General features: G+C 58.8%; 5 protein-coding genes and 3 non-coding genes across 9 annotated transcripts; 4 read left to right on the top strand and 4 right to left on the bottom strand.

Moving 5' to 3' along the window:
* Positions 1-11: 11 nt before the first annotated feature.
* On the bottom strand, positions 12-6943 carry TBL3 (transducin beta like 3). Of its 2 annotated transcripts, XM_028111951.2 has the most exons (22): positions 6825-6943; positions 5322-5373; positions 5144-5239; positions 5010-5057; positions 4755-4896; positions 4576-4660; positions 4321-4491; positions 4155-4230; positions 3983-4076; positions 3717-3898; positions 3481-3622; positions 3325-3383; positions 3136-3239; positions 2094-2241; positions 1782-2012; positions 1629-1699; positions 1393-1549; positions 1258-1316; positions 893-996; positions 725-796; positions 483-641; positions 12-400 (listed from the first exon to the last, which is right to left on the bottom strand). In XM_028111951.2, the coding sequence occupies exons 1-22, from the start codon at positions 6863-6865 to the stop codon at positions 279-281; spliced, it is 2415 nt and encodes an 804-aa protein (XP_027967752.1). In that variant the 5' UTR covers positions 6866-6943; the 3' UTR covers positions 12-278. The 2 variants fall into 2 exon arrangements, with proteins under 2 accessions (XP_027967752.1, XP_027967753.1); XM_028111952.2 differs by lacking the exons at positions 5010-5057; positions 5144-5239; positions 5322-5373; positions 6825-6943 and having other exon boundaries at positions 4321-4441; positions 4755-4844.
* A 1147-nt stretch (positions 6944-8090) lies between these two features.
* RNF151 (ring finger protein 151) lies at positions 8091-10704 on the bottom strand. Its single transcript, XM_028111487.2, is given in 5 exon segments — positions 8091-8199; positions 8201-8655; positions 9288-9384; positions 9706-9851; positions 10699-10704. Coding segments are annotated over 5 exon segments (750 nt in total). The 3' UTR covers positions 8091-8153.
* A 1078-nt stretch (positions 10705-11782) lies between these two features.
* LOC114215782 (small nucleolar RNA ACA64) lies at positions 11783-11909 on the bottom strand. Its single transcript, XR_003610628.1, has one exon. It is a non-coding gene; the product is annotated as a small nucleolar RNA ACA64 (small nucleolar RNA).
* Positions 11910-12341: 432 nt separating this feature from the next.
* Positions 12342-14295, top strand: RPS2 (ribosomal protein S2). Its single transcript, XM_028111830.2, has 7 exons — positions 12342-12526; positions 12613-12702; positions 13008-13115; positions 13369-13542; positions 13621-13780; positions 13993-14084; positions 14176-14295. Exons 1-7 carry the CDS (start codon positions 12350-12352, stop codon positions 14254-14256), a joined length of 882 nt encoding a protein of 293 aa, XP_027967631.1. The 5' UTR covers positions 12342-12349; the 3' UTR covers positions 14257-14295.
* Positions 13171-13304, top strand: LOC114215777 (small nucleolar RNA SNORA64/SNORA10 family). The gene has a single exon (XR_003610624.1). It is a non-coding gene; the product is annotated as a small nucleolar RNA SNORA64/SNORA10 family (small nucleolar RNA).
* Positions 13807-13929, top strand: LOC114215778 (small nucleolar RNA SNORA64/SNORA10 family). The gene has a single exon (XR_003610625.1). It is a non-coding gene; the product is annotated as a small nucleolar RNA SNORA64/SNORA10 family (small nucleolar RNA).
* Positions 14296-14406: 111 nt separating the features above from the next.
* NDUFB10 (NADH:ubiquinone oxidoreductase subunit B10) lies at positions 14407-16788 on the bottom strand. Its single transcript, XM_028111831.2, has 4 exons — positions 16558-16788; positions 15160-15298; positions 14788-14927; positions 14407-14571 (listed from the first exon to the last, which is right to left on the bottom strand). The coding sequence occupies exons 1-4, from the start codon at positions 16703-16705 to the stop codon at positions 14468-14470; spliced, it is 531 nt and encodes a 176-aa protein (XP_027967632.1). The 5' UTR covers positions 16706-16788; the 3' UTR covers positions 14407-14467.
* A 2375-nt stretch (positions 16789-19163) lies between these two features.
* RPL3L (ribosomal protein L3 like) lies at positions 19164-26204 on the top strand. The gene is made up of 10 exons (XM_088017051.1): positions 19164-19214; positions 19648-19840; positions 21237-21405; positions 22625-22760; positions 24074-24260; positions 24358-24518; positions 24725-24826; positions 25272-25367; positions 25582-25701; positions 26066-26204. The coding sequence occupies exons 1-10, from the start codon at positions 19164-19166 to the stop codon at positions 26120-26122; spliced, it is 1272 nt and encodes a 423-aa protein (XP_087873177.1). The 3' UTR covers positions 26123-26204.
* The last annotated feature ends 108 nt before the right edge of the window (positions 26205-26312 follow it).

The following is a 26312-nucleotide window of genomic DNA, read 5'->3' as shown; positions in this document are numbered from 1 at the left end:
AGACAAGTCGCCACCGTCACCACCACCACTGCGGGAGGAGTATTTGAGGGAGGGGCCCCGTGGCCGGCAGGGCCAGGAAACCATACTCTCCCATTTCCCGAATAAAGCTCTTCTGACTGAGGCATAACCCAGTGTCTGTGCTGAGAAGCAGGGCCTTCTGGGTCTTGGCCAGGCCAGGGCACGCGTGGGGCAGGTCGGGGCTGGGGGCTAGGGACATGGAGTGAGACAGAGTCCACACATGGGGAGTCTGGATAGAAAAGGACAGCCTGCAGCATGTTTCAGAGAGCTGAGGGAGCCACAGAGGGGGCCGCAGGGAGGGTGGGCAGCTTCATGTTGTGCCACAAGAAGTCCAGGAAGGTGGCTGCCTGCAGTGTCCGGCTGAGCCGCTGAAAATGTCGCTCTGGGGGAGGACACAGGGACGTCAGGGGCTTCGTGGGGGCTGGCCGGCAGCTCCCGCCCTGCCCGGGGCCGGGACCACATACCGGTGTAGGGCAGTAGGGCCTCGAGGGAGGCCTGCATGCCAGGGTAGGCCAGGAGCTCTTCCGGGGCCTCGTGCCGCAGGAGCAGCCCCAGCACATCCTGTGCATCATGACAGTGCCTCGAGTTGGTGTTCCACGTGACACAGAAGCGCAGCAAGGCCTCTGGGGGACAAGGACAGTCAGACCTGCCCACTGGCTGCCCTGCCCCGCCTGGCCACTGCCCCACCTGCCCATCTGTCCCTGACCTTTCTGATCTCGCCGCAGCCGCAGCACCGTGGCTCCCAGCTTCTCACAGGCCTCAGGGTCCCTCCGGATGGCTGGGGGGGGGGGAGGCGGGGAGGCTGAGCCCCAAGGAAAGGCACAAGATGGACCCAAGACCCCGCCCCCCCTCCATGGCCCAAGGCAGCACTGACCTTGAATGACAGTCAGCACAGTGTGGGGCCGGTCCAGGGAAATGGCCAAGCCCAGCGCCCGCAGGTACCGTCTCTCATGGAGCAGGTTGTCCAATTCTTGCTGCCTGGTGGGGGAAGGAGGGAGGACAGGGTCACTGGGGGACCTGGCTGGGACTGAAGGCAGAGCCATCACAGGGCTGGCCCAGGAGTCCACAGCCTGGCCCTAAACATCCACTGGTGGCGAGCTGTGTTGCATTCCCAGCCTCAGTTTCCCACGCCATAAAGCAGAGGTGATGGCTGTATGCCCCACTCCAAGGGTGTGACGTATGGGATGGTAGACATATGCATGGCACTCAAGGGGACTGGGCGGGGACCCCCAGACTTACTTGACCACCTCCTCCTCCCGCTTGGCCTGCTCTTCTGCCTGCTCCACCTCGGTCACATCCTAGCGTCAGAGCGAGGTCAGATAAGCACCCTGATGCAGCCCTGCACAGTCCCCACGCCCCCCTAAACCTCCATACCTTCCAGAGGATGACGCAGGAGTCGCCAGCACCGGTGAGGGCACGATCGTCCAGCCGGCTACAGTGCAGCCCCCAGACCTTGTCCTCGTGGGCGTCCAGAGTCTTTACACACTCATTGTTTTTGATGGTCCAGAGCTTCACAAGACCATCAGAGCCACTGGGTTTGGGATCAGGAGGAGTTCAGTGCTAAGACCCATCCTGCAGCTCATCCCAACCCCTATCCCCAGCCCACTCACCTGGACAGCAGCTGGGTACCACGGCTCACAAAGGCCACCTTCAGCACGGAAGCATCGTGCCCCTCGAACGTCTGCAGGATGGGGAGGGGAGAACGTGAGACCACCCCAGGGTGGTGGGTGGGGCCTGGGGGGTAGGGGCCAGGGGGTGCTCACCTTGAGGCAGCTGAAGTCCTGCAGCGCCCAGAGTTTGATCGTACCATCAGCCGAGGCTGTGGCCAGCACTTGGTCCGTGGGTGAGAACTGGACGCACCAGAGGCCACGCCGGTGGCCCGAGAAGACACCTAGCAGCTGGCACTGCGGCAAAGCCCAGAGCTTGGCTGTGCGGTCCTGTGAGCCTGTGGCCAGCAGCTTGTCGTTGGGGGCGACGGCCACGCTGTTGATGTCCTAGTGATGGGAGCAGGGGGCAGCTCAGACCCCCATCCCAGCAAGGGCCCTGGCCCTGCCCCTGCCCCCGTGTGCCATCACCTTGTCATGGCAGCGCTGTGTGGCCTGAGCCTGGAGAAGGACAGGACCGTCGTCTGGGGCTGCGCCCTTGGAGAGCAGGGCTTCAGGGACGGGCCACACCTTCACAGTACAGTCCTGGCTGCCCGTCACCAGGAACGTCTCCTTCAGCCTGAGGCCAGATGTGGGGGAGGGGAGACCCCTGCTGAGCCCCAGCCAGCCCTGTCTGCCAGGGCATCACAGCCTGGGCCTGCAGGACCATGGTCCCGACCGAGGAGGGGTGGGTGCACTTGTCTACTCGAGCCCCCACCACCCGCCCTTGGTCCACCATACCTGGTGACTTGGTCACAAGACCTCAACCCCCTTAGCAGGGAATGTCTTTTCTGCCTGAGTATTTTTTTTTTTTTAAAGATTTTATTTACTTATTCGAGAGAGAGAGAACGACAGATAGAAAGCACGAGAAGGAAGAGGATCAGAGGGAGAAGCAGACTCCCCGCTGAGCAGGAAGCCCGATGTGGGACTCGATCCCGGGACTCCAGGATCATGACCTGAGCCGAAGGCAGTCGCTTAACCAACTGAGCCACCCAGGCACCCTCTGCCTGAGCTTTGTTCGATGTCATTCTTTCTGCCCTGAAGCCTCTCCCCCAAACTTTTTTTTTAATATTTTATTTATTTATTTGAGATAGAGAGAGAAAAAGCACGAGCAGAGCAGCGGGGAGGGGCAGAGGGAGAGGGAGAGGCAGACTTCCTGCTGAGCAAGGAGCCTGACACAGAGCTCGACCCCAGGACCCTCGGATCATACCTGAGCCAAAGGCAGACATTTAACTGACTGAGCCACCCAGGCACCCCGAGCCTCTCCCCTTTAATTCCCCCAGCCCCAAGACCACTTCTGAGGAGCCCCGACCTCCAAGAGCAGCTGGGTATCCCTGGCATTCTGTTACACATCCCTAGCCTGGAGCCTCAAAGACCAAGGCCGAAGCCTCCCCCTCCACATCTCCCTGAGCTGGAACCCCATTAGCAGGGTCTGGGCCTCTGCAACACCACGGACCCCAGCCCTGACCCCTACCTAGAGCAGCAGATAGTGCCCACGCTGCGTGTGTGCCCGGAGCCCTGAGCCACACAGGCCACCTTGCCAGCCTTGTTCATCCTCCAGATACAGATGCTCTGATCCTGGGAATCAAAGGGGTGAGGACAGAGGCTGGGCTGGGCGTCGTCCACTGGGACCCATACCTCCACACCGCTCCAGATGCCTCACCTTGGCACAGCTGGCAAAGAGCCACCCCTTCCGGAACACATCCAGGGCCAGGACAATGTCTGGGAGAAATTAGAGAGAAAATGGCCATCAGTGACAGTAAAGAAGAGCATTCTAGCCCAGGAGAGAGTGCTGCGGGCATCAGCTCAGCTCCCTGACCTGTGTGGCCGTGGAGAATCTGGCAGGCCGTTGTCTGCAGCTCAAACACTTTCAGGCTGGGGCTGTTGGAGGCCACAACAATGTGGGAGTCCTTGGGCCCAAGGAACCGGACGTCCAACACCTCCTCGCTGTAGCCAGCAAACTGTGGGGGCAGAGGCCGGAGGGGCACAAGCCAGAGCCTGCATGAGTGGAGGGCTGGCAGCCCCAGCTTCGGGCTGAGCAGGGACAGCACTCACCTGTTTCTGCAGCCGTAGGGAGCACGCGTTGTAGAGCAGCAGGTTGTGGTCGGCAGTGACAGAGAGGAGCAGGCCGGCACGGTGGGCCAGAGCGCAGTGGGTCAGCTCCTGCCTGGGGCCTGGCAGCCGCCGCTGTGTGCACACGCACTGTCCGGAGGCCGCCTCCCACACGCGTAGTAGGCCTGTGAGGGAACGCGGGCTGCTGGCACTCCAGTGCACAGACCTCCCCCAGCCCCTGCTGCCCACCCTGGCCTGGACACACACACCTTGGTCTCCAGCTGTCAGGAAGTGCAGGCCCTCAGACTTCACACCCAGCCCAGGCGCTGGCTCCTCTGGCAGCAGCACGGCCGCCTCCACGCTCTGAGGGTAAGTGGGTCAGAGGCAGTAGCCCACCCTCCCCCCGCCCCCTCGACTGGTCCGGCCCCCTGGCATCCCCACCTCAAACACTGGCACCGTCCTTGTGGCCTGGTGGCTCTGCACGTCCCAGACGACACAGATCTTGTCGCGGCCTGAGCTGGGGGGGTGGGGGAGACAGCCACCTCAGTCCTCGGTCTCAGCTGCGGCCCTCCCCTTCCTGCCATGGCCTGGGTGGCTGGCCACTGACCTAAGCATGGTGTGGCCATCAGTGCTAAAGGTCAGTGAGGTGACAGCACTGTAGTGGGCAGTCATCACAGCCAGGCACGATTGGTCCTGCAGTGACCACGCACGGATGGTGGCGTCTGCAGCTGAGGAGAAGAGCAGCAGGCGTGTGGGGTCCGGGTGGAAGGCCACCAAGCTGTGGGGGGTGGGGTGGGGCAGCAGGTGAGTTGTGTGTCCCTGGGCATAAGGCCCCGTCCACCCTCTGCTGCCCTCTACTCACTGTACGACCCCTGGTGAGCCCCGAAAGTGGTGTGTCCCATAGTGCCGCACAATGTCCCAGACACGCACTGCCCCGTCACAGCCGCCTGTGGGAACGTGTTTGAGGCGAAGGGGCTGGTGTGCCTGAAGACCCCTGACTGTGTGCCCTCCTGGAGCCCAGCCACCCAGCCAGGGCCCTACCTGTGGCTAGCAGTGTGGAAGTGGGGTCAAAGGCCATAGTGGCCACAGGGGCTGTGTGTATTGCCTTCCACAGGCGGGTGATGTTGCCCTCTCGCCAGGCCCACTGAGCCAGAAGCAGTGCCCGGCTGGCTGTTACCAGCACCTAGAGAACAATGCAGTTCAGCTGGGAGAGAAGAGGCACGGCCACATGTCCTCAATGGCTCAAAGTTTGGTTGAGAGGTACCGAAGCCTGCCTCCTATCCCTGCCCCGTATACCTCGTTGTCAGGGCTGAGATCAAAGGCAGTGATGTCCTCCTGGTCCTCCTAGAGGTGAGAGTTAGCATACAGAGCACCATGAGAACAGACTGCCCTCCACACCAGCCCCTTGCCCTGGCTCTCCCCACCCTCACCTGCTCCAGGCTCCGCAGCACGGCCCCTGAGGCCACATCCAAGATGTTGACTTTGGTACCACAAATGCAGAAGAGATGCTGCCCAGTCTGGTCCAGCTGGTGACAGAAGGGTCTCAGCCAACGTAACTCTGTGCAGCCCCTGCCTGCCCCACCACTCTGCCTCTCCCTGGGCTGGTACCTGCACCTTCCCGCCCTTGTAGAAAGGCTCGATCTTGCGCTCCACAGCATAGCTAGAGAGAGAACAGGGGGAGAGAGTGAGTCACCCACCCCTTGGTCCCCAGTGCCCAGCTCTGTGCTGGGTGCTCTCCCAGAGCTCAATCCAAAAGGCCCCTGCCTTGAGGAGTTCCCAGGCAGAGGCGGGGATGCAAGGGATTGGAGATGGCTCTTCTCACTGTCCTCTCTCTGCAGCACCGTGAGGTGGGTGTCACAGAGGATGCGAGACCCAGAGCTGGGCGGTGATGCACACTAGGTTCTGAGGCAGTACCAGCAGTGTGACACCCGTCTTCCCAGATTCCCCTAGAGTGGAGTAGGCCAGACCTCGGGGGCCCTCTGCTGGTGGCGGGAGGCCAGCCCAGGGTACCAGCCCAGGATACCAGCCCAAAACAACACCCCCTCAACAGCTTCCTTCTCAGCTGCAGCCTGCCCCCTCCTCAACCCTAGCTCCTTCCTCCCACTCCCCAGTAGCCCTCATTTCTGCAGCCTCACACTGCCCTCATCCCTTCCCTCTCGGCTGCCTCCGCGGTGGTCCAGGCCACCGCACGCTCATCTGGACAGCTGCTCCAGCCTCTTCACCAGGCCCCCTCTCTACCATCTCAAGTCCTGCTGCCAGAAAGGCCTTTCCAAACCTAAGTGTTTTACCCTGCCTTAAAACCCTCCCCTCTCCTTATGTGTTTCTAAGACCCTGACTTGGAGAAACCTCTGCTATACTTTTGTGTCACACAGGCTGTTCCCCGTATGTGGCTTGGGTCTCTCTTCCCGGATTTCACTGGTGCCTAACTCCACTAGGGGAGGCTTGGCTACCAACATGAAATGGAGTCCCCAACCGTGGAGCCCAGGTGACTATGCCACAGAGATGCTATTGACCCCAGGCCTTCCCTTTGGTATTGCTCATCACTCCCACTGATGAAAATGAGCTGCTTAGTATGCTTATCCCATCAGACCGAGCTCAACGGCAGGGAGGAGTCCATCCGGTCCTGGGCCCTAAGCACTTAGATGTCCGCCAGAGTCCTTGGGGAACTGAATCAGCCCAGGATTCAGGGTCTCCAGGGCCACAGCAGACCGCCCATCTCCTGACCTCTCTTCCTGCTCCATGTCGAAGAGGGACAGGAGGTGAAAGCCCCCAGGCTGTCTGCCCAGAAGTGGTTCTTCTCCCAGTACCTGACGGTGGGGGCCTCCCGCTGCGGTCCAGGACCAGCCCCGACTTGCGCTCAGCCCGCCCCTTCCTCCTTTAGAATTTTTCATCCACAACCCCAAACCGGCTCCTAATTTAATAACCGACGCTGGCTCTCCCACTTTGTAATAACGCAACCAACACTAATCTCGCGGGTCAGTTCGTACACCGCCCTCAGGCTCTGCCCAGACCCGAATGGGCGCCCGGTCCAGGGCGAGCACATTTGCCACTCGGGCTGCGAACCTCGCTCCCTCCCTGGGCGGCACCCACAGCCCTAGCGCCCCAGCTCACTTGGCCTTGAAGCGGCCCACCCCCGCCACGGGCTCCCCCATGTCGTCGTCGTCGTCGTCGTCGCCGCCGCCGCCGCCGCCGCGTGAGAGAAACAGGGGCGCCACTCCTTACTGCCGGCGCGCCGCAGATGACGTCACCGGCCACGACTACTGTGACGCCATCAGGTTGCGCGCTCGGCGCCATCTTTGCTGTGGGCAGTGCCTGCTGTGTCAGGAAGCGGAAACTGGTGGAGGCATTTCTGGCCTGGAGGAACCAGTGTAGAGCCGCCTAAAGGCGGCTGGGGCTTCTGGGACGGAGGACTGCAGGGCACGGGGTTTGCCCGCTGTTTGCCTTTTAGTGGAAATTTTAAAAAGGAGTCGTAGGAAATGTTTACTAAAGTCATCCCAAGACTCTTGCCCCTCGGCCTTCTGGGATTTGGGTACAAGTGCAGTCAGGTGCTCATGGTCTGGTGTGATATATATCGCAGTAAATAAATAAATCGGGTAATTTCTGAGACTCAAATATTTATTGATCACATTCTATGTGCAAAACACTGTTGTAGACATTTGGGAGGCACAAGAGCAGGAGGTGCTAAAGGAGAGAGGGCTGGCGGAGGACGGGCAAGGAATAATCGGGAGCGTTCAGCGATTAGTGCTGTAGAACAATCAGGGACTTTTAAATGGGGTGGTGCGGGAGGTAAGGTGTCGGCTGAATGAGTAAAGCGGGGACCCCTGTGGCTGTTGGGGGGGACAGTGCTTGTGGCTACAGGGAGTACTGAGACGATAGGGGCAGGAGGTCAGAGATAATGGCGGTTCCCTGTGAGTCATTGTGAGGCGTGGGCTTTTCCTAGGAGTTCAGGTTTTTGAGCTGTTTGTGTGACTGGCTGGGAAGTTGGTTAACAGACAGGTAGAAGTAACAGGAAGGAGACTGGGAGGGTTTCAGGGAAAACCTCTGCGAGGAAGAGGCATCTGAGGGAAGAGAAACCAGGCAAACGTGTGTGTGTGTGTGTGTGTGTGTCAAATGGGATAAAGCTGTGAAACCAGGCAAACGTGTGTGTGTGTGTGTGTGTGTGTGTGTGTCAAATGGGATAAAGCTGTGAAACCAGGCAAACGTGTGTGTGTGTGTGTGTGTGTGTGTGTGTGTGTGTGTGTGTGTGTGTCAAATGGGATAAAGCTGTGAGGCCTGGGGCGGGCGGGGTGTGTGTGTGTGTGTGTGTGTGTGTGTCAAATGGGATAAAGCTGTGAGGCCTGGGGCGGGCGGGGTGTGTGTGTGTGTGTGTGTCAAATGGGATAAAGCTGTGAGGCCGGCAAGCACAGAGGTGGCAGGACGGGCCAGGCCTGGGCTCTGCGTTTATTTACCCCTCTGTTTACAAGGTACCTTGGTCCTGGGCCCCCCACACCTCGGCCCCAATGCTGCCTTCTGGGGTGGCCTCGGTCTCCCCTTGCGGGGCGCCCACGAGCAGCGCGTCGTCGTCCTCCAGAAAGTCTCCGAGCTGGGCCAGTTGCCTGCGGATGAGATTGGCGGTGCGGTGCACTTTGCGCATGCGCCGCAGCAGGCCCAGCACCAGGGTCCGGCTGCGCTCCTGACGCTGGGTCCAGGCGTCGCGCCGCTCACTGTACCAGTTGTGGCGTGCACGCTCTACCGGGCCCAGGGCGGCCCCACAGCCCAGTGGGCAACGCTGCTGGGCCCCACGTTGGCAGCGCTGCGAGTGCTCAGCCAGGGCCCCACGTGGCACCCGTGCCGTGCAGCCCTCATTGGGGCAGGCCATCAGCTCGAAAGGGCATGAGTCCTGGTGCCCCCTTCGATGGGCCAGGGGGCACGTCACCAAGCAGCCAGCTTCCGCGTTCTTGCACTGAGGGTGGGGGGAGAGCACCATGTGAGCCAAACCAGGTCGGACATGGCCAGCACTGGAGCAGCCTACTTTACGCAGAATCCCCCATCCGGGACCTTCCTAATCAGGGAGCCTGCCAAGCTCTAATGATATCAATGATATGGAGGGGGAAATAGTTGGGCAAATGTTTGGAGGTAGGAAGAATCTAGACCTCTGAGACCAGGTGCACAGGGCCAAAGGCTTGAGGGATGGGGGATGGAGGGAGGTACATGGCTGGGTTGATCTTGCAGTTGTACACAAGCCAAGTTTGTTTTTTTAAACCTCAGTTTCCTCATCTATAAAATTAGGGGATTGGGGTGATGGCCAGCACAGCAGACACTTCATCCTCTAAAAATCTTGTATAATCCCCATTTTACAGCTGAGGCCCCAGGGGCTCAAAAAGGTTAGGTAACTTGCCCAAAGTCACACAGCAAGTGAGTGGTAGAGATGGGACTCAAACTCAGGCAGGACTGATGACCCCGAGGCTGCAGTCAGTGTTGCTGGAGCAGAAACTCTCAGTTCTTTCTGAAAGGATTCTCCTTACCCCCTCTCCTGGCTCTGTCCCTCCCCTGGCAGGAGCGAGAAGGGTGCTGGGAGTGGGTGCTTCAAGCTACCTTGACTTCCAGGCGGCCGATGGTCCTCCGGAGTTTATTTACATGGACCATCTTTTTCTGTTTCACCTCTTTCCTGCAGCATGGACAGGTCTTCTGTCTAGGAGGCAGGAGCGGAGGGTGGGGAGTGTTGGGAGTGGAAAGGGACCAAGAGACAGCAACACGCCTTCCCAGGTGGTCCCTTCTCTCAAGCTGGAAGAGGCCTGAGTACTTCCTGGGGAACTCAGCTCTGAGGTTGGGGCCATGGGCTGTAAGTACCCCAGGGTGCGGGGACACATGTATTTTAGTGTCCTAGATTTGGAAGCTGACTCTTATGCCCACTGTGACCTAATGCTTGGCCCACCTTCCTCTCTGTTCTGGGCCACAGGGATGGAAACAGCCCTGCCCTTGTCCTCCTAGCCTCTTGGGCGCCCACTAGCACCTGGCTAGCCACCGGAGGATGCATTTCTTGCAGAAGATATGGCTGCATGGCAACCTCATTGGCCTCTTGAGAACCCCGTGGCACACGGAGCACAGGAAGTTGCAGTCGGGAGGGCTGGTGAAGAGGTTGAGATCATATCCGCCACTCTGCAAAGGTCAGGCTAAAATCAGTGCCTGGCTGGACCAGGTTCCAGATACATACCCAGAGGGAAACCCCAGGTTGGGGAGGTGGGCCCCCCAAGTGGAGGGTTGGGTCAGGACCCACTTTGAGGGGGCAGCTGTGAGGGTCAAGGCCCTCCAAGACTACCAGTCCCCAGCTGGAGAAGCTGGCCTTGGTCTGGAGTTAGACGTGGCCAGAACCCTTGCAAAGGTTGGTTTCCTTGTCTTGCTGGGTAGACTGTAACCCACTGTTCACCCTTTCTCAGAGTGAGGAATGGGGTCCAGCTCTGGACAGGTCTCAATTTAGGAACACATTTAAGGGCCAGAGGCAAAAGGGTCCCAGGCTCACCATGATCTGTGTCTGGACAGCAGCTCCACTGACCCCCAGGGCTCAGGAGCCTCCATTTCACAGCAGGAGGGGACTGACCTCACAGTGGCATTGTCCAGCTCAGGCCAATCACAGCCCTGGCTCAGGGCCCACTGGGATCCTGTACCATCTGGCCCTTGCTCAGAGTTGAGGAATAGGTAGTCTGGACCTGGGCGGGTCCCTGAAGCCCCTGTCTTGGGAGTGGTTGATAGCTGATCCCCCAGCAGCACTAGGCTGGGAACTAAACTTCTGAGGACTCTTTCCCCAAAGCTGAGGCTTTGGCAGGAATGTAGGAATCATTCCCTTCTCCCTCCTCAAATAGTGCTGCCCAGGCCGGATCTCCAAAGCCCAGGGACTTTTGACATCGACCCACCATCAGGTCTCCTAGGATCTAAGACTCATGGCGCTAGCTCCAGAGTACAGATCAGGAGGGAAGTGAGGACCAAATTCCCATGCAACCTGTGGTACCACCATAGTGGGGAGCCTAGTCTGTGGGAAAGCTTTCCAGAACAGGTCGGCTCTGGCGATGTGGGCAGGCCTCTGAGAAGACATGGGGAAATCAGTCTCCACCTGAGAAACCAACATATTCCCACACGTGAGGCACATAATAGATAACTGCACATTCGGTAGCACCGAATACCAAGGTCACCAAATCCTATCCCAGACCCTATCCCCCTCCTGAGAGCAATATGGGGCCCATGCAAGCCCTTGAGCTGGGAATCTGACACTCTCATTCTTGGGTTAACTTTAAAAATAAAAGTCCACTATTTCACTGGCAAAAGTGTGTTTATTTGGAAATAACCAGAATTGCAATTCAGGACATGCAAACTATGGCAAGACTACAAGCAAGCCCCCCAAAAACAAAGGAAAAGAACTTTATTTCCTGGAGAAAGAAAGTTGGGAGGGATGGAAGTCCCCTGGACAAAAGCAAGAGTTCAAGGGTGATGACAGTTTCTCACTGGCTGAGTTGCAGAAGTAATCCCTACATCCTTCCCTGTTGGGGTCTGTAATTGATGCTGAGTGGCAGAGCTCCCCCTTCTAGCCTTCCAACTCCACCTTAGCGATGTTTCCCTTCATTGTCACACTCACTAGTGGGTTGGTAGCCCAGTTCAAAGGTACTTTATCTGCTACTGTGGAAGCTATTTGGTGTGTGAAACACACCAGGATTTCAAATCTGGCCCTGCCACTCACGGGATGCCACGGAGGAGTCACCTGCCAGCCCCTGGGACCCAAGCTGTACCCCTCTGTGGCATCCGACGCGGAATCCGGCTGGCCGGCAAGAGGTGTCTCATGGGGTCTCCCCTCCACTGCACACCTTGCTCCCTGCGCTCACAGATGCACCACCAGGCGGATGCGTGGGGGACCGGGAACACCCACACGTGCAGGACTCAGACCGACAACCTCACTGGGCGTTGAGAGCAGAGCTCCCCTCTCCCCGCGGTCCTGGCGGCGTGGGCCTCACGGTCGGGGCGTTGGCATCCTGCGGAGAGAACACGGGGTCAGGGATCAGAGGCCAGAGGCCAGAACACACGCGTGCCGGGGCCGGCGGGGCGCGTGTCGGGGCCTGGGTTTCACCTGCCCACACGGACGAGTGGGCGGTGAGCTGAGGCCCCCGGTAGCTGTAGGCGCCGAATCTCACCCGCGGCTACCGCCAAAGCCGCGGGTGATTTTCAACCAACGCCGACCTCCCAGCTACCACCCAGGGACGCGGCGGAGCGCGGGCCTACCTGCAGCCCCGGGTAGCCTGGCAGTGCCGGCGGCGCCACTAAGAGCCACAGGCGCGCAGGCGCACGCGAAGCGCGCGGGGAAACCCGGAAGTGCGCTTCCACCGCCCTTATAGGCCCGTGGCGAACTCGCGGCTGGGGCGGGGCAGCCGAGATCTCGCGGCACTTGGCGTGGTATAAATACTCCCTCCGCGCGACCTCGTTCTTCTTTTCCGAGAGAACACGTGAGTGTTTTTGCTGGTGGTCGCGTGCGCGGGCCCGGCGACAGGGATCCGCGGCCTTCTGGCGGGGCTCGGTGCGGCGCGTTGGCGCTGCTGGGCGGGAGCCCTGGCCCCGGGCGGCCGCAGGTGCCAGGGCCTCGCTGACTGGTTCTTTCTCGACGTTCTTTTCAGCAAATGGCGGATGACGCCGGTGCTGCGGGAGGGCCCGGAGGGCCCGGGGGCCCCGGAATGGGAGGCCGCGGCGGCTTCCGCGGAGGCTTCGGCAGCGGCATCCGGGGCCGCGGTCGCGGCCGTGGTCGGGGCAGGGGTCGAGGCCGCGGAGCTCGTGGAGGCAAGGCCGAGGACAAGGAGGTAGGTTCGGGCCCTCGCGCGTGAGATGGGCCCGTGGGCGGTGCCGATCGGGCGACCGTAGTTATCGGCGCCTTTTCTTCCTCCAGTGGATCCCCGTCACCAAGCTGGGCCGCCTGGTCAAGGACATGAAGATCAAGTCTCTAGAGGAGATCTATCTTTTCTCTCTGCCTATCAAGGTAACGAGGGGGTCCTCTCCCTTCCCCACCTCAAGACAGGGCGTTGGCAGGGGGGTTCCCGGGAGGCTTATTTGGCCTTGGGTCCAGGGATGGTACCTGTCCACCCCGGCCGAGGCTCCCCGTCTGAGGAGGGTGTGAATGCCTAGGTGCCCCATTTTTGACTTAGGGTATTCGACTTGGAGACAAAATGTGGACAGTTGGAAAAGTAGTTCTAGGAGCTGGGTGGAGGTTCTTTAGGGGGAATGGTTACAGGTGATTCCTGAGTTTTTTAGTGAATGCTTTCGTTGGAATCTTTTATCCCACAGGAATCTGAGATCATTGATTTCTTTCTGGGAGCATCCCTCAAGGATGAGGTTCTGAAAATCATGCCTGTGCAAAAGCAGACCCGTGCTGGCCAGCGGACCAGGTTCAAGGTATTCTAGTCACCTCGTGTGTTCCTGGGCTGCGCCTGCCAAGGGGCTGGGTGAGACTCTCTCAGCTCTGCATGGTCACGCTTGTCACTACACGCGTGGCTTTCGTAACGGGGAGAGAGAGAAAGGATCTCCTCAGGACTTCAGAGTGGCCTCACGGTGGCCACTCCTTCCTTGAGGGGCGCCACAGGCCCAGTTGGTGGCTGCTGGTGCTGTGCCGACCAGCGGACCCCTAACCATGTCAGGTTCCTCACAGGCGTTTGTTGCCATCGGAGATTACAACGGACATGTCGGCCTGGGTGTTAAGTGCTCCAAGGAGGTCGCCACTGCCATCCGTGGGGCCATCATCCTAGCCAAGCTTTCCATCGTCCCCGTGAGGCGAGGCTACTGGGGGAACAAGATCGGCAAGCCTCACACTGTCCCATGCAAGGTAGGCTTGGCGGGTAATGGGGCCTCCGGTGGTGCCGACTCCCCCTAGGCCATCTCCTGACTCCTCCACCTTTTGCAGGTGACTGGCCGCTGTGGCTCTGTGCTGGTGCGTCTCATCCCCGCCCCCAGAGGCACTGGCATTGTTTCAGCCCCTGTGCCCAAGAAGCTACTGATGATGGCCGGTATTGACGACTGCTACACTTCAGCCAGAGGCTGCACTGCCACGCTGGGGAACTTCGGTAGGTGGCCCTCAGAGAGGCTGTGGTTTCTCTCAGCTCCGCTTTATAATAGTGTGTGCTTGGCGTATTTTGAGAGAGAGAGGAAGGGCCTCCTAATGCACGGCAGACTGGCCCCAAGTGGCCTCTCTGTTCCTAGGAGCGCAACATTTTGTGTCTGCATCTGGGGTGTTGTGTCACGTGTATCCGCCAACCTTCTATTTTCTCTTTTCCAGCTAAGGCTACTTTTGATGCCATCTCCAAGACTTACAGCTATCTCACCCCTGACCTCTGGAAGGAGACAGTGTTCACCAAGTCTCCATATCAGGTACTGGCTGCCTCGCCACTTCCTTAGCCTGGACAGGTGTGTACAGGGTGCTGAGGTGTGGCTACAGCTAAAGACTTGTGTCTTTTTCTAGGAATTCACTGATCATCTTGTGAAGACCCACACCAGAGTCTCTGTGCAGAGGACCCAGGCTCCAGCTGTGGCCACCACCTAGTTTTATACAAGAAAAATAAAGTGAACTAAAACTTGTTAATAGTGTTTTTTGTGTATTTTTCTTATGAGCTTAGTTGTAGCTGGATTTAAAGGGAGATCGGACCAGTGAGGTCAACAGATCCAGGTTGGCAACTAAAGGTGACACCAGAAACAGGTTTCTTAATTATTCTTTATTTTAATAGTAATCTTGTGAAGGTGCTCAGGGAGCTGCTTTAGGCAGTGGCGGCCTCTTTAGCCGCCTTCCTCTCTGCCAACATCCGCTGCTTCTGTTTTGCCAGGCACTTCCTGGCAGAATAATGGGCCCCCAGGTCATGATCTGGGAAAGAGGGGGACGGAAGTCATGGGCTAAATCTACCAGGATACAGACCAGAGTCTTTTTTTAAAAGTGGGGAGGAAACAGCTAACATACTGAACAGAAAAGGGACCTGGAATATAGTGATTCTCTTAATCACCCCCTCCCCCAACCAACTGGCACAATTTGGGCAGTGAAGTTAGGGTTGAAGGATCAGGCTCAGGGTGGGGGCTTGCTTACAGCGGTCCTGGTAGGCCTTGGCCACCTGGGTGAACTGCTCCAGCTCCTTGGCACAGTTCTGCCTGTAGTTCTCACCTTCCCTCTGCTGACAGGCCTTCAGCCTTTCCTGGATAATGTTGACGATTTCTTGATCAACTTTACTGAAAAAAACAAAGGTGGTTCAAGAGGAATCTTTTCCCTGTACCCAGAGATAGAATGAAAGCAAGATCTTAGGGCCCTATTGTCTGGCCCCTCCACCCTCAAGATCTGGGCGAACCCCAGGAGGCCTTGGTGGCTGGCCACCATCCCATGGTACCCCTGGGGCTAAGAACCCAACAGAGGTGCTGAGTGAGGCTCAGTGTTTCCTAAGGGACACACACAGGCAGGACATACTAGTCTCTTCTCCATTGCATTTCTGCTTCAAACATGCACAAGATATCCTTTTCCTGGCACTCAGTGATGTCTGGCACACGGCGGAACTCCCGGTGGTAGTAGTAATACCTGTTCTTCGCATGCTGCCGCTCTATAAACTCTGTAAAGAAAAAAACCCCAGACTCAAAAGGCCCCGTTGGTTTGGACAGGCCACAAAAATTGCTCTTAGCTCTCTTCTTTCTCACAAGACGTGGAAGGGGCAGACTGCTTTTACAAATACTGCTAATTAGACTCTCAGAGAACAGGTGTGGCTGGTTGTCCTGGGTTACTAATGGTGAGGTCCACCGTTTATGGTTTACGGAGGGCTTCCTGGGAGCCAGGCACCATGTGTATTATGCCGGGGGTAGCTCCCAGTAGAGTACGTAGGCCCAGAGAGAATTCAGGATTCTGAACCCATTCTCTGCAAGCCCACACCCTACTATAGGTCCTACCTGCTGGCCAACCTCCCCACAACACAGGGTCTTCCCGTGTAGGCAGAGGCCCCAAGCCAGTTTTGCTGCCACTAACCTGGCCTCAGCATCCCCACCCAGAAATTGGTAAGTTGGAACTAGTGAAATCTCATCCTTCCAGACACACAAAACACTTTCTAAGAAAGAGTGGGTTCACTGCTGTGCCTTTTCCAGATTTGGGGTTCTGATCTGCTGACCTTATCCAAAGAAAGGAGCCACCGGGGCATCGCAGCACGTGGGTGGCTGGGTTGTTTGAACGAATGAATGAGTTAAATGCATGGATGAAATGCCAGGCACCAGTGACTGAGGGCAGAGTGTGCTCCTGCTGCTGCCTCCACTGGTCTAGCTGAACAACAAACTGGGCCTGGAATATAGTGATTCTCTTGCGGTTTGGACCAGAGATGGGATCTGGACAGTTCTTAAGTGTAAGCACACACGGAGTACAAGTCACAGCACATCTAGGTTGAAGGGACCTCGGCCAGCACTTGACCACCCCGATCATTTTGCAGCAGTTGTGCAGAAGGCTGGCAACACCCGTTTGCTGACTGCCTTCTGCGCCCAACGCTAGATGCAAAGCGTGCAGGGAGAATGGGGTTTAGCAAGTCCCAGGCTAGACTGCGATCCGCTAATATTTGGGTGAGGCCGGAGACGGCGACCAGGGGTGCGTAGAGGGTTCCCCAGACGGCGGAGGCGCGAAAGCAGTGAGTGGTCTTGGTGTAGGAGTGAGGGGCGTTCCCAGGGTGCAGTGACGGTGGGGAGCGGGGGGTCCAAGGAGGCGACGCGGCCCGCAAGTGCGGACGGCGGGGGATGGTCACGGGGGCGAAGCCCGGGGTCGGGCGAAGGGGTGCGGGGACCGCCGAAGGACGGCGAGGGGCCCTGGGGAGCGGCGAGGCCCGGATAGGGTCTGTACCTCTCGCTAGGGTCACGGGCCGGTCCACGAGGACGTCGAAGGCCTTTGTCAAATAGGTTATGGGGTTGGGCAGCGAGGTCTGCGGCGAGGGCGCAGGCGTGCGGCGCGGGGGCTCGGGGTACACGTCCTTGTCCCAGCTGTCCGGCATGGCGGCCGCGCGCGAGGGCTATCCACTCTTGGACGCACAACCCCCCACCGCCTAGCTCTTCCGCCGCAGAGGACGCCCTAGCGGGGCTGTGCCTGCGCGGGATAGGGGGGCGGTGCTCGCGAGGCAGCATGGGACATGTAGTTCCCTCGGCCCGCCCAATGGCGGGCCGCGGCAGCACTGCGCACGCTCCCCTCCGGTCCCGCGTCCTTTGAGCTGGGCGCTGCTCTCGGCGCGTGGGATACTCTGGGGAGCGAGGCAGAGGCCCCTGCTGGCATTCCTTTTTCTTTTCTTTTTTTTTTTCTTCCTGCTTACATTATTTTTTTTTAAGATTTTATTTATTTATTCATGAGGGGCAGAGGGAGAAGCAAGCTCCCAAGGAGCAGGGAGCCGGATGCGGGACTCGATCCCAGGACCCTGAGATCATGACCTGAGCCGAAGGCAGATGCTTAACGATCTGAGCCACCCAGGCGCCCTCCTGCTTACATTCTAAGACAAGACAGACACAGGAATAAGTAAACCATTCAGTTTTCTTGGTGTACAGGCACGTGTCAAGTGCAGCAGGGAGCAAGATGAACACAGCTGGGCTCTTCTGGAGAACTCAGGCCGCTAGAACAAACAAATAACAGCATCAACAAATAACACGCCCTACCCAACGCCCTACTCTTTCGGGAAGACTTCCCGAATTGCCCGTTCCCTACAGCCAGCCTTCTCTGGTCTCTGCTGTGTCTTCCAGAGCCTCTTATGGACAGGCTAATGCCACTGAGCTTAGGGGTCCTGTGTGGGGCAGAGCAAGAGGCAGGGCTTGCCCTGGGGGCCCCTGGGTGCACAGTGCTCTGGTGTGGCTCTGATGGTTCTGCCCTGGCTCTGGGCACAGTGTGCCCTCTGGGGCAGCTCCACTGACCAGGGCCCTGCTGACCACCCTTGGTGATCTCCATACCTGGCATGGCCCCTGACCAGTACCAGGGAGGGTGCTGGTCACTTCATGCCTAGAGGCTGGGGCCAGGGCGGGGGAGCCATCAACTCTATGGATGCAGAGAATCGTTGATCATAGAAATGTCAAATCGTGAAATCATGAACTCTTAGAAACACACGCTGTGCAACCAAAAGAATTTTTTTTAAAGATTATTTATTTATGTATGAGAGAGAGAGAGTACAGGAGCAGGGGGGAGGGGAGAGGGAGAAACAGGCTCCCCGCTGAGCTGGAAGCCTGATGTAGGACTCGATCGCAGGACCCTGGGATCATGACCTGAGCTGAAGGCAGACACCTCACTGACTGAGCCACCCAGGCACCCCCTGACCAAAAGAATCTTAACATTGCCCTGCAACATTGGACTGAACAAGGGAACCCAACAGATTCAGGCTGGAGCCGTGGCCGCCACCACTATGGCTCACCAGAGTAGGAGAAAGCAGAGACCTCGGTTAAGGGAAAGCCCCGGGCTGGCAGCTCTCCGCTGCTACCAGGCAGCAGAGGGACTTGGAGATCATGTAGCAGAAGTGGGATGAGGCAGATGAGAGGGAGGAACCCAAGTAGCTTGTGGCTCTGTGCCCAGCCCTCTGGTTCTTGTCCTGTGCGCCTGGAGTCAGTCCCACCACAGGCCACGTGTCCTGCAGTGCACTCGGGCCTCCGCACTGGCGGCCGCATTCCCTTTGCCCTGAGTCTGCGGGCATCCCTCCTGTGCTTCCTTCCCTCAGGTAGCCTCTCTCGCCCTGGGCCACTCGGGGGGCTGAGGTTTGCCCCTTCCCAGGGATTTTATTCCTGTGCGGTCCAGCCCCAAATAATAAAAGTAGCTTTGCGAGTAACAACAGCAACAACAGAGAATTGTGACATTTGAGTTGCATAAAATCTTAGCATCAGCAAGGTAAGGCCCACAGGCCCTCAGAGACATTTTACGCCTGTGCAACTGATTCTCCGGGTTAGGAACTTTATAACCATATAGACTCCTTGTTCTTGGATCACAGCGGTTACCACGCCCCCGCCCCGGCACCCTGCAGTTTGTCCAGGCTAGGCTCACCACCCTCAAGACAGGACAGGAATTCCCTCCACCTCACTGCCTGCCTACTGGGTCAGACCCTCGTCACAGCAAGCCTGGAAGAAGCCCCCTTCCCAGCTGGGGTTCCTTGACTCCTTAGCAGACCAAGGTGTTCCTGTCCTGGGAGGGTAATACAAGGCAGAAAACAGAGTGGGTGTGAGCCAGTCCCAGGGTCCTTGAAGACAGGAGTGACAGGCCTGGCTTCAGGTATCCCCACCCCAGGCTGCCCATCTGATGCCCCTTTTCGCCCCGCCCCAGGCTGGGCCTGCTCCTGTCTTGGGAGCCCATGCCCGCCACGGGACGTGAACAAGCTCCCCTGCCAGGGGCTAAATCTGGGAGCTGGCTGCTGTGCGTTCTGGCCCTGCCACTCGACCTCCGGTGCCTGTCGGGAGGCCCCTTCCCTTCCTGACCTGCGGGGACCGGCTGCCATGGTCAGTGGGCTGGGGGGCAGGAGCCAGCTGGCTTCCTGGGAGGGGCAGGTGGGCTTCTGGAGTCTCTCCCAGCAGGGATGGTCCTCGGGCCTATGGGGGAGTAGGTGACTGAAGGGACAACAGGGGCCCAGAGCTCAGGTTGCCAGGCCTAGAATGGGCAGGAAGATGGACAGATGGCAGTGGCTCCCTGTCCTTTAGCCCTGAGCCACAGTGTGGGCCTGTCCCTCCTGGGCCCAGCACGCGCAGCCCACTGAAGCAGGAAGCCTGTGGGTGAGGAGGGCTTGGTGCCGGCTCTGTCCCTAAGACACTGCCCTGAGCCAACCTCCCTCCTTTCCCGTGGACTGAGGGAGGGAGGTACCGAAGACCACCGGGGTCCAGTCTGGGCTCTCTAACTCACTTCTCTGGGGCTGGGCTCCGGGCCCATCCAGCCGCCCCCACCAGGGACACCCCAGCTCTGACCTCCCTCCCCTCCTGCCCCCAGTCCCACCGGAAGTTCTCTGCCCCTCGGCACGGACACCTGGGCTTCCTGCCCCACAAGAGGAGCAGCCGGCACCGGGGCAAGGTGAAGACTTGGCCTCGGGACGACCCCAGCCGGCCCGTACACCTCACGGCTTTCCTGGGCTACAAGGCGGGCATGACGCACACTCTTCGAGAGGTGCACAGGCCTGGGCTCAGTGAGTGGCTGCAGGCGGACGCATGGGGAGGGTGTGGAGCCTCCCTGCCTGCAGGGGATCTGGAAAGACTTCTGGAGGCTAGGAGCCAGAACTGGGGTCCAGGAGGGGAAGCAGCCCCAGAAAGGGCAAGGCCCTGCCCGTGGGAGCCACAGTCAGGACACTGTCAGGGAGCCCGGACCACTGGCCACACCTTGAGGTGTGTTCTGTCCTGGCCCCCATTTTACAGATGAGGAAATTAAGCCGTTCGGAAACTTGCCGGTTGCCCAATTAGTAAGGGCAGGAGCTACAATTCAAAGACAGATGCCCCCATATACTTTTCATTTTGAGATCAGGGTAGGTTCACACGTGGCTGTGAGGAGTAAGACAGAGGGATCCCATGCACCCTTTGCCCAGTTTCCCGATGGAAATAGCTTATAAAACTATAGTAATAGGGTCATAACCGGGTATCGACAGGCATACGACCTACCCATCCTGTTCAGGTTTCCCTGGTTGAGGCAAGTGTGCATGCGCATTTAGTTCTATGGGGTTCTGCCCCCTTTAAGTGCGCTACTGTGGAACATTCTATCCCCACAGGGGTCCTTCCTGTTGCCCTTCTAGAGCTTCAGCCACCACCCCTCCAAATTCTGGGCAACTGCCCATCTCATCTGCATCTCTCCTCATATGTGTTTTATTTTTATTTATTTTTTAAAAATTTATTTATTTTAGAGAGAGAGAACACGCGCGATTGGTGGGGAGAGGGAGAGGGAGGTGGAGAGAATCTCAGGCAGACTCCCCCCTGAGCATGGAGCCTACCATCGCCCTTGTGGGGCTCAATCTCACAACCCTGAGATCATGACCTGAGCCGAAACCAAGAGTCAGATGCTCAACTGCTTGCGCCACCCAGATATCCCACTCCTAATATTTATTTTAAACAAATACTTTTACTTTGTATTAGTCTCAGAAATAACATCTACAAAATCATTGGTTCGGGACAAATTATAGGTATTTTTCTAGAGCTCATCCGCACATATTCATGACTATTAAAATTAAGAATGTTCATGTGTGCTCAGCTTAAGGAATCCCGACCCTACCCTTTGGGGGATGCCGGGCTGGCTGTTGGCTCTCCTAGCCCATTTCCAGATGACCTGGTGGGGAAACGGAGGCGGGGAGCAGGTCAGGCCTTGTCTGAGATCTCCGAGCCAGAGCGCAGAGCACCTGAAGGGCCCTGAGCAGCACCTGCTCCATGCCCAGGGCGGAGCAGAGAGGGAGGGGGCAGTGAGTGGGCAGGCTGGGGACTGAGGTCAGTGGGAGCCCTCCCTGAGGCCGCGGTGCTCCACTCTCCCTCGGGCAGGAGGGGCTGGAGTTGGCTCTTCCCCACGGGGCCCTCCTCCATGCTCCTTCTTGGGGTCTCTTCCAGAAATTTCCAAGCGGGAGGAAGTGGAGGCTGTGACGATTGTGGAGACACCGCCTCTGGTGGTGGTGGGCGTGGTGGGCTATGTGGCCACCCCTCGCGGCCTGCGGAGCTTCAAGACGATCTTTGCAGAGCACCTTAGTGACGAGTGCCGTCGCCGCTTCTACAAGGACTGGTGGGGGCCGCCCCTAGGGGGCGTACGCGTGGGCTGGCCGTGCCTCCATCCCCAGCCCTGGGCTGGGACGGTGGCGGGGGACAGGCGGGCGCAGTGTCTGCAGTGCACGGCAGGCAGGAACGTGTGTGCTGGGGGTGGGGGGTTGCCTTTGCTTCAGTGAGAGACGAGGGCCAGGGCACTGGAGTAGAGATCGGGATAGAGAAAGAGAGAAAGCGAGGGTTCTAATTAAGGGTTAAATTAAGGGACTAATTGATGGAATGCCAGAGTTGGCTCAGAGCTTCCTAGCAGCCAGAGTGAAAAGGGGAAAGAGCCAGCTGACAAGCTCTTCTCATCAGAAAGAAAGGCATTTGGAGGACTTAGATCTTCCCTGGTTCTAAGTCCTGAAAGGGAAGGCCTACCTGCCCAAGGAACCTCACACACACCCCCATCCTTACGGAGTTGGAGGCACTCCTGTCCTGGCACGCTCTGTGGGAGGTGACAGGTTTGGGCCCCTGAGCCAGAGCAGGCTGGATGACCGCAGGCAAGCTGGCTGACCTCGTAGAGCCTCTTAGATTGCGCCCCCCCATCACAGACACCATCGGCTGGGGACAGCATCGGGGGGACGGTCCCTGTGTCAGCAGGCTACTGTGAGGGTCACAGGAGCACATAGCAAGCACTCACCAAATGTAGCAGGCCTTGGTTTGGCTCTCTCTTCTGTTACCATTTTGCCCCTCCCAGGGGCTTCGACTTTTGTGAACTTTGGTTTCTTCATCTGTAGTACGGGGACCATACATCCATCTTCCAGAGTTTGGGTGAGGGTTCAGCACGAAGTGGCATGGTGCCTGGCCAGCACTGGCTGTTGGCTTTACAAGTGGGGTCTGCAGCTCTAGCAACATGGGCAGGTGGCGGGGGTAGGGGGGCTGCCTGTCCCTCCCTCCAGCTTCTGCACATCTGACACTCACTCGCAGGCCTCAGAAGGCAGGAGGGTGTCCACTCTGCAGAGGAGGAACCCGAGACCTGGAGAAGGAGGGACAGTCTGTGCTCCCAGCAGGTGGCTGGAAGCAGCCCAGGGACCCCAGGGGAGGGCCCAGCGGTGGCCTCCCTGGGAAGGGAAGGAGGGAGGAGGGGACAGGCACTGTTCTAAGAGCACTGCATGGTGGGCTGTGGGCATGTGGGGCCCGGACAGGCCTGGGGAGTTGCCCTGGCTGGCCCCTCTAAGTGTCTCCTGCATCTGGCTCAGGCATAAGAGCAAGAAGAAAGCCTTTACCAAGGCCTGCAAGAGGTGGCGGGATGCCGATGGCAAGAAGCAACTGCAGAAAGACTTTGCCGCCATGAAGAAGTACTGCAAGGTCATCCGTGTCATTGTCCACACTCAGGTCAGCCCCGCCACCTTGTCCACACCCAGGCTGCCAGTCCATGCCCTGGACCCACCCTCCCCCATTCTCCTCCACCCCAGCTTCCAGGAGCCCTGGCAAATGTCAGCCTAAAAATACCACGAGCCTGGGGCACAGGCCCAAAGGGTTGGGTGACTGGCCGCGCATTGGCCAGCTGCTGTCCCAGGGATGGCATGCTGGGGGTCAGTGTGCTCTGATGGCTGTGGGGCACCCGCCATGCCTAGTGCTCAACCAGTGCCCTCCCATACCCTGAAAGGCCTGGATCTCCTGCCAAACGTCCAGCGTTGAGGGCCAACCCCCTCCCTCTGGGGCCTGCACAAGTATGTATGTGAGCCAACATTTGTACATGGGGTCTGGTATGATGTGGGCTGAAAAGGTTACTAACACCTTCTGGCTTATTCTGGAACACGCCTTGGCATCTTGTCCTCAGGGAAGGCTTGCTCGCTTAGGCCTGGAGCAGCACCCCGCTCCTCCCTTGCTGTTCCTAGTTATGCCTGTCATTGGTCGTGTCCATTTCCCTTGACAGACTGGAGCTCCATGGGGGCAAGGGCCACGGCTGCCCACTCAGTCTGTGTCTTGTATGCAGTAGGTGCTCCATAAGTACTCATTGAGCACTATGCCATGGCCGGTGTCCCTGCTTCCACCTGTGTCCCCATAGCCCATGCCTCACACAGCAGCAACCAAAGATATCTAAACATATGAAGCACAGTGTCACACCCTGCACTTAGAATAAAGCCCCAGCTTCTCCCCACAAGACCTGCACAGGCAGGCTCCTGCTCACCTCTGACTTCATCCTGCACCATGTTCCTCCTCGCTCACCATGGTCTAGACACACTGGTCTCCTTTCCATCCCACCAACTCCCTGCCACAGGGCCTTTGCACATGCAGTTCCCTCTGCTCCCCAAAGTTTCAGATCTTCACTTAGTGGCTCCTTCTTGTTATTGGTGTCACATCACAGGGGTCCTCCCTGACTGCTCTATGTGCAATTACTGTCCCCTCTGCCCCCAATATTCCATTAGAATACTCCGCCCTGTCCAAGAATTTACTTGATTTCTGTCTCCCAATTAGATAGTGTCTCCCTGAGGGCCAGGATCCTGCCTGCCTCATTCCGTGCTCTATCCTATCCCCCCAGTGCCTAGCACAGAACATAGTGAGTAGACAGACCCAAGCACTGGAACATCTGTTGAACAAATGCATGCATGAAAGCTGGCCGGGGCTTTCCAGCCAGTCATGCCATATCTGCAAATGGGGGCTGGGAGCCTCTGGGAGCCGACTGGCTGTGCCATGTCCTGCAGATGAAGCTGCTGCCTTTCCGGCAGAAGAAGGCCCACATCATGGAGATCCAGCTGAACGGCGGCACGGTGGCTGAGAAGGTGGCCTGGGCCCAGGCCCGGCTAGAGAAGCAGGTGCCGGTGCACAGTGTGTTCAGCCAGAGTGAGGTCATTGATGTCATTGCTGTCACCAAGGGCCGGGGTGTCAAAGGTAGGGCTGGGTGGGGATGGTGGCTTCGGGAAGGCTCCTTGGAGGGGGTGGGGCCAGACTGGCCTCTCAGGCACTAGCCCCCCTCCACCCCCTGCAGGGGTCACGAGCCGCTGGCATACCAAAAAACTGCCACGGAAGACCCACAAGGGGCTGCGCAAGGTGGCCTGCATTGGTGCCTGGCACCCTGCCCGTGTGGGCTGCTCCATTGCTCGGGCCGGGCAGAAGGGCTACCACCACCGCACAGAGCTCAACAAGAAGGTGTGTCCACAGTCCCGGTGGTAGAGGGACACTCATGACCAGACCCCAGTGGGTGGGGTGCATGACCCAGACACTGCTGGCCCCCCCAAAGGCTCTGAAACGCCCCTGCCAGTGCCTGGGTCCAAGCACACGTGCCGGTGGGTACAGACATACCACTGGCTCTGGAGGCCACCTGTGGCCTGCCATGTGCCCTGTTCTCCTGGCAGATCTACCGTATTGGCCGGGGGCTGCACAAGGAGGATGGGAAGGTGGTCAAGAACAATGCGTCCACGAGCTACGATGTGACTGACAAGTCCATTACACCACTGGTGAGCGGGTGTGGCATGCATGTGCGAGCAGGCACGTGGGGTACTGCCCTGCCCCAAGAGCTCAGGCCCCAGAGAGTGGCCACTGGCAAACCATGCTGTTCCCGCATCCTGAACCTCCTCTGCAGATGGCTTACACTCCAGCTGCTGTCACAGGGTGTGGGGTACAGAAGCTGCAACTGTGGCCTTGCACTCAGGCCCCCTGGGTTCAAATCCCAGCTGCAGTAGGAGCAGCTACAGGGCCCAGAACAAGGGACTCCACATCCCTGAGTCTCAGTTTCTCCCTCACTAAAATGTAGATTGTGAAATGAGGTAAGGAAGGACTCAGAATGTGGCTCAGATGCTGCCCTGATTAGTGATCCAGGGTGTTGCCCTGGGGCCAGGCTTGCAGATGCCCCTAACTCAGCAGCCCCTTGTGGGGTCTGCATCCTGACCCACCTTCCCGCAGGGCGGCTTCCCGCACTATGGGGAAGTCAACAACGACTTTGTCATGCTGAAGGGTTGCATCGCGGGCACCAAGAAGCGGGTCATCACGCTGAGGAAGGTCAGCGCCTCTGTGGTGGGTGGGGAGCCGGAGCCCCATGGGCCGTGGGAGGGTTGGGGGGCCTTGCTTGGAGCAGGGTGGGGATGGGGGAAGCAAAAAGGGAGGTGTTCTGGCAGGAGCTGGGTGAGTGAGACCTTCCCGGTGTGGACTGGGGGTGGCGGGAGGGGGTGGGTGAGGACCTTACATCTGGCTCTCCTCTCCCACGGACCCCCAGTCCCTCCTGGTGCATCACAGCCGCCGGGCCCTGGAGAATATCGAACTCAAGTTCATCGACACCACTTCCAAGTTTGGCCACGGCCGCTTCCAGACGGCGCAAGAGAAGAGGGTCTTCATGGTGAGCCCGCCCACCCCTTGTTCCCTGGGGCGGAGCCCCCACACCCTTCCTGCGCCAGAGCAGGGCAGCTAGAGCGCGTGAGGGTGGCGGGGGCGCCCCTGCTGCCGTCCCCGGGGCTTGTAGGAGCCCAGGCCCGGGCACTGATTCGCCCCTGCTCCCGTCCCCGCCGCGGGGCTTGTAGGAGCCCAGCCCCGGGCACTGAGTCGCCCCTGCTCCCATCCCTGCCACAGGGCTTGTAGGAGCCCAGCCCCAGGCACTGATTCATGCAGGGAAAGAAAAGCAGAGTCGCAGCTGGCCAGGGGCAGGATTGCCGGCCAGACCTCCGTGGCTAGCGCTCCTGTGTCTCCCCCAACCCCCCAACCAGGGTCCCCAGAAGAAGCATCTTGAGAAGGAAAAGCCAGAGACCTCGGGAGACCTGTAGGCGGCTTGCGATGGAGGGAGCCTGAAGGAAGCGCGGCGCGACCCCCGCCTGTCCTCGCTGTCTAATAAAGTGCGGAGGCGACTCTGCCCGCGGTGTCTGAGTTGGGAGCACGGAAAGGAGGGTGGCCCGGGGCTCGGCTCGGGGAAGGACCGGTGCGGCGTGGCCCCGCCCCGCCCCGGCGCAGCTCAGC

Source organism: Eumetopias jubatus, unplaced genomic scaffold (assembly GCF_037043125.1).
Source record: "Eumetopias jubatus isolate StellerSeaLion01/CBP00866 unplaced genomic scaffold, mEumJub1_p1.0 scaffold_12, whole genome shotgun sequence".
NCBI lineage: Eukaryota > Metazoa > Chordata > Mammalia > Carnivora > Otariidae > Eumetopias > Eumetopias jubatus.
The sequence above is the reverse complement of the archived record's forward strand: the minus strand, read 5'-3'. Positions and strand labels throughout refer to the sequence as shown.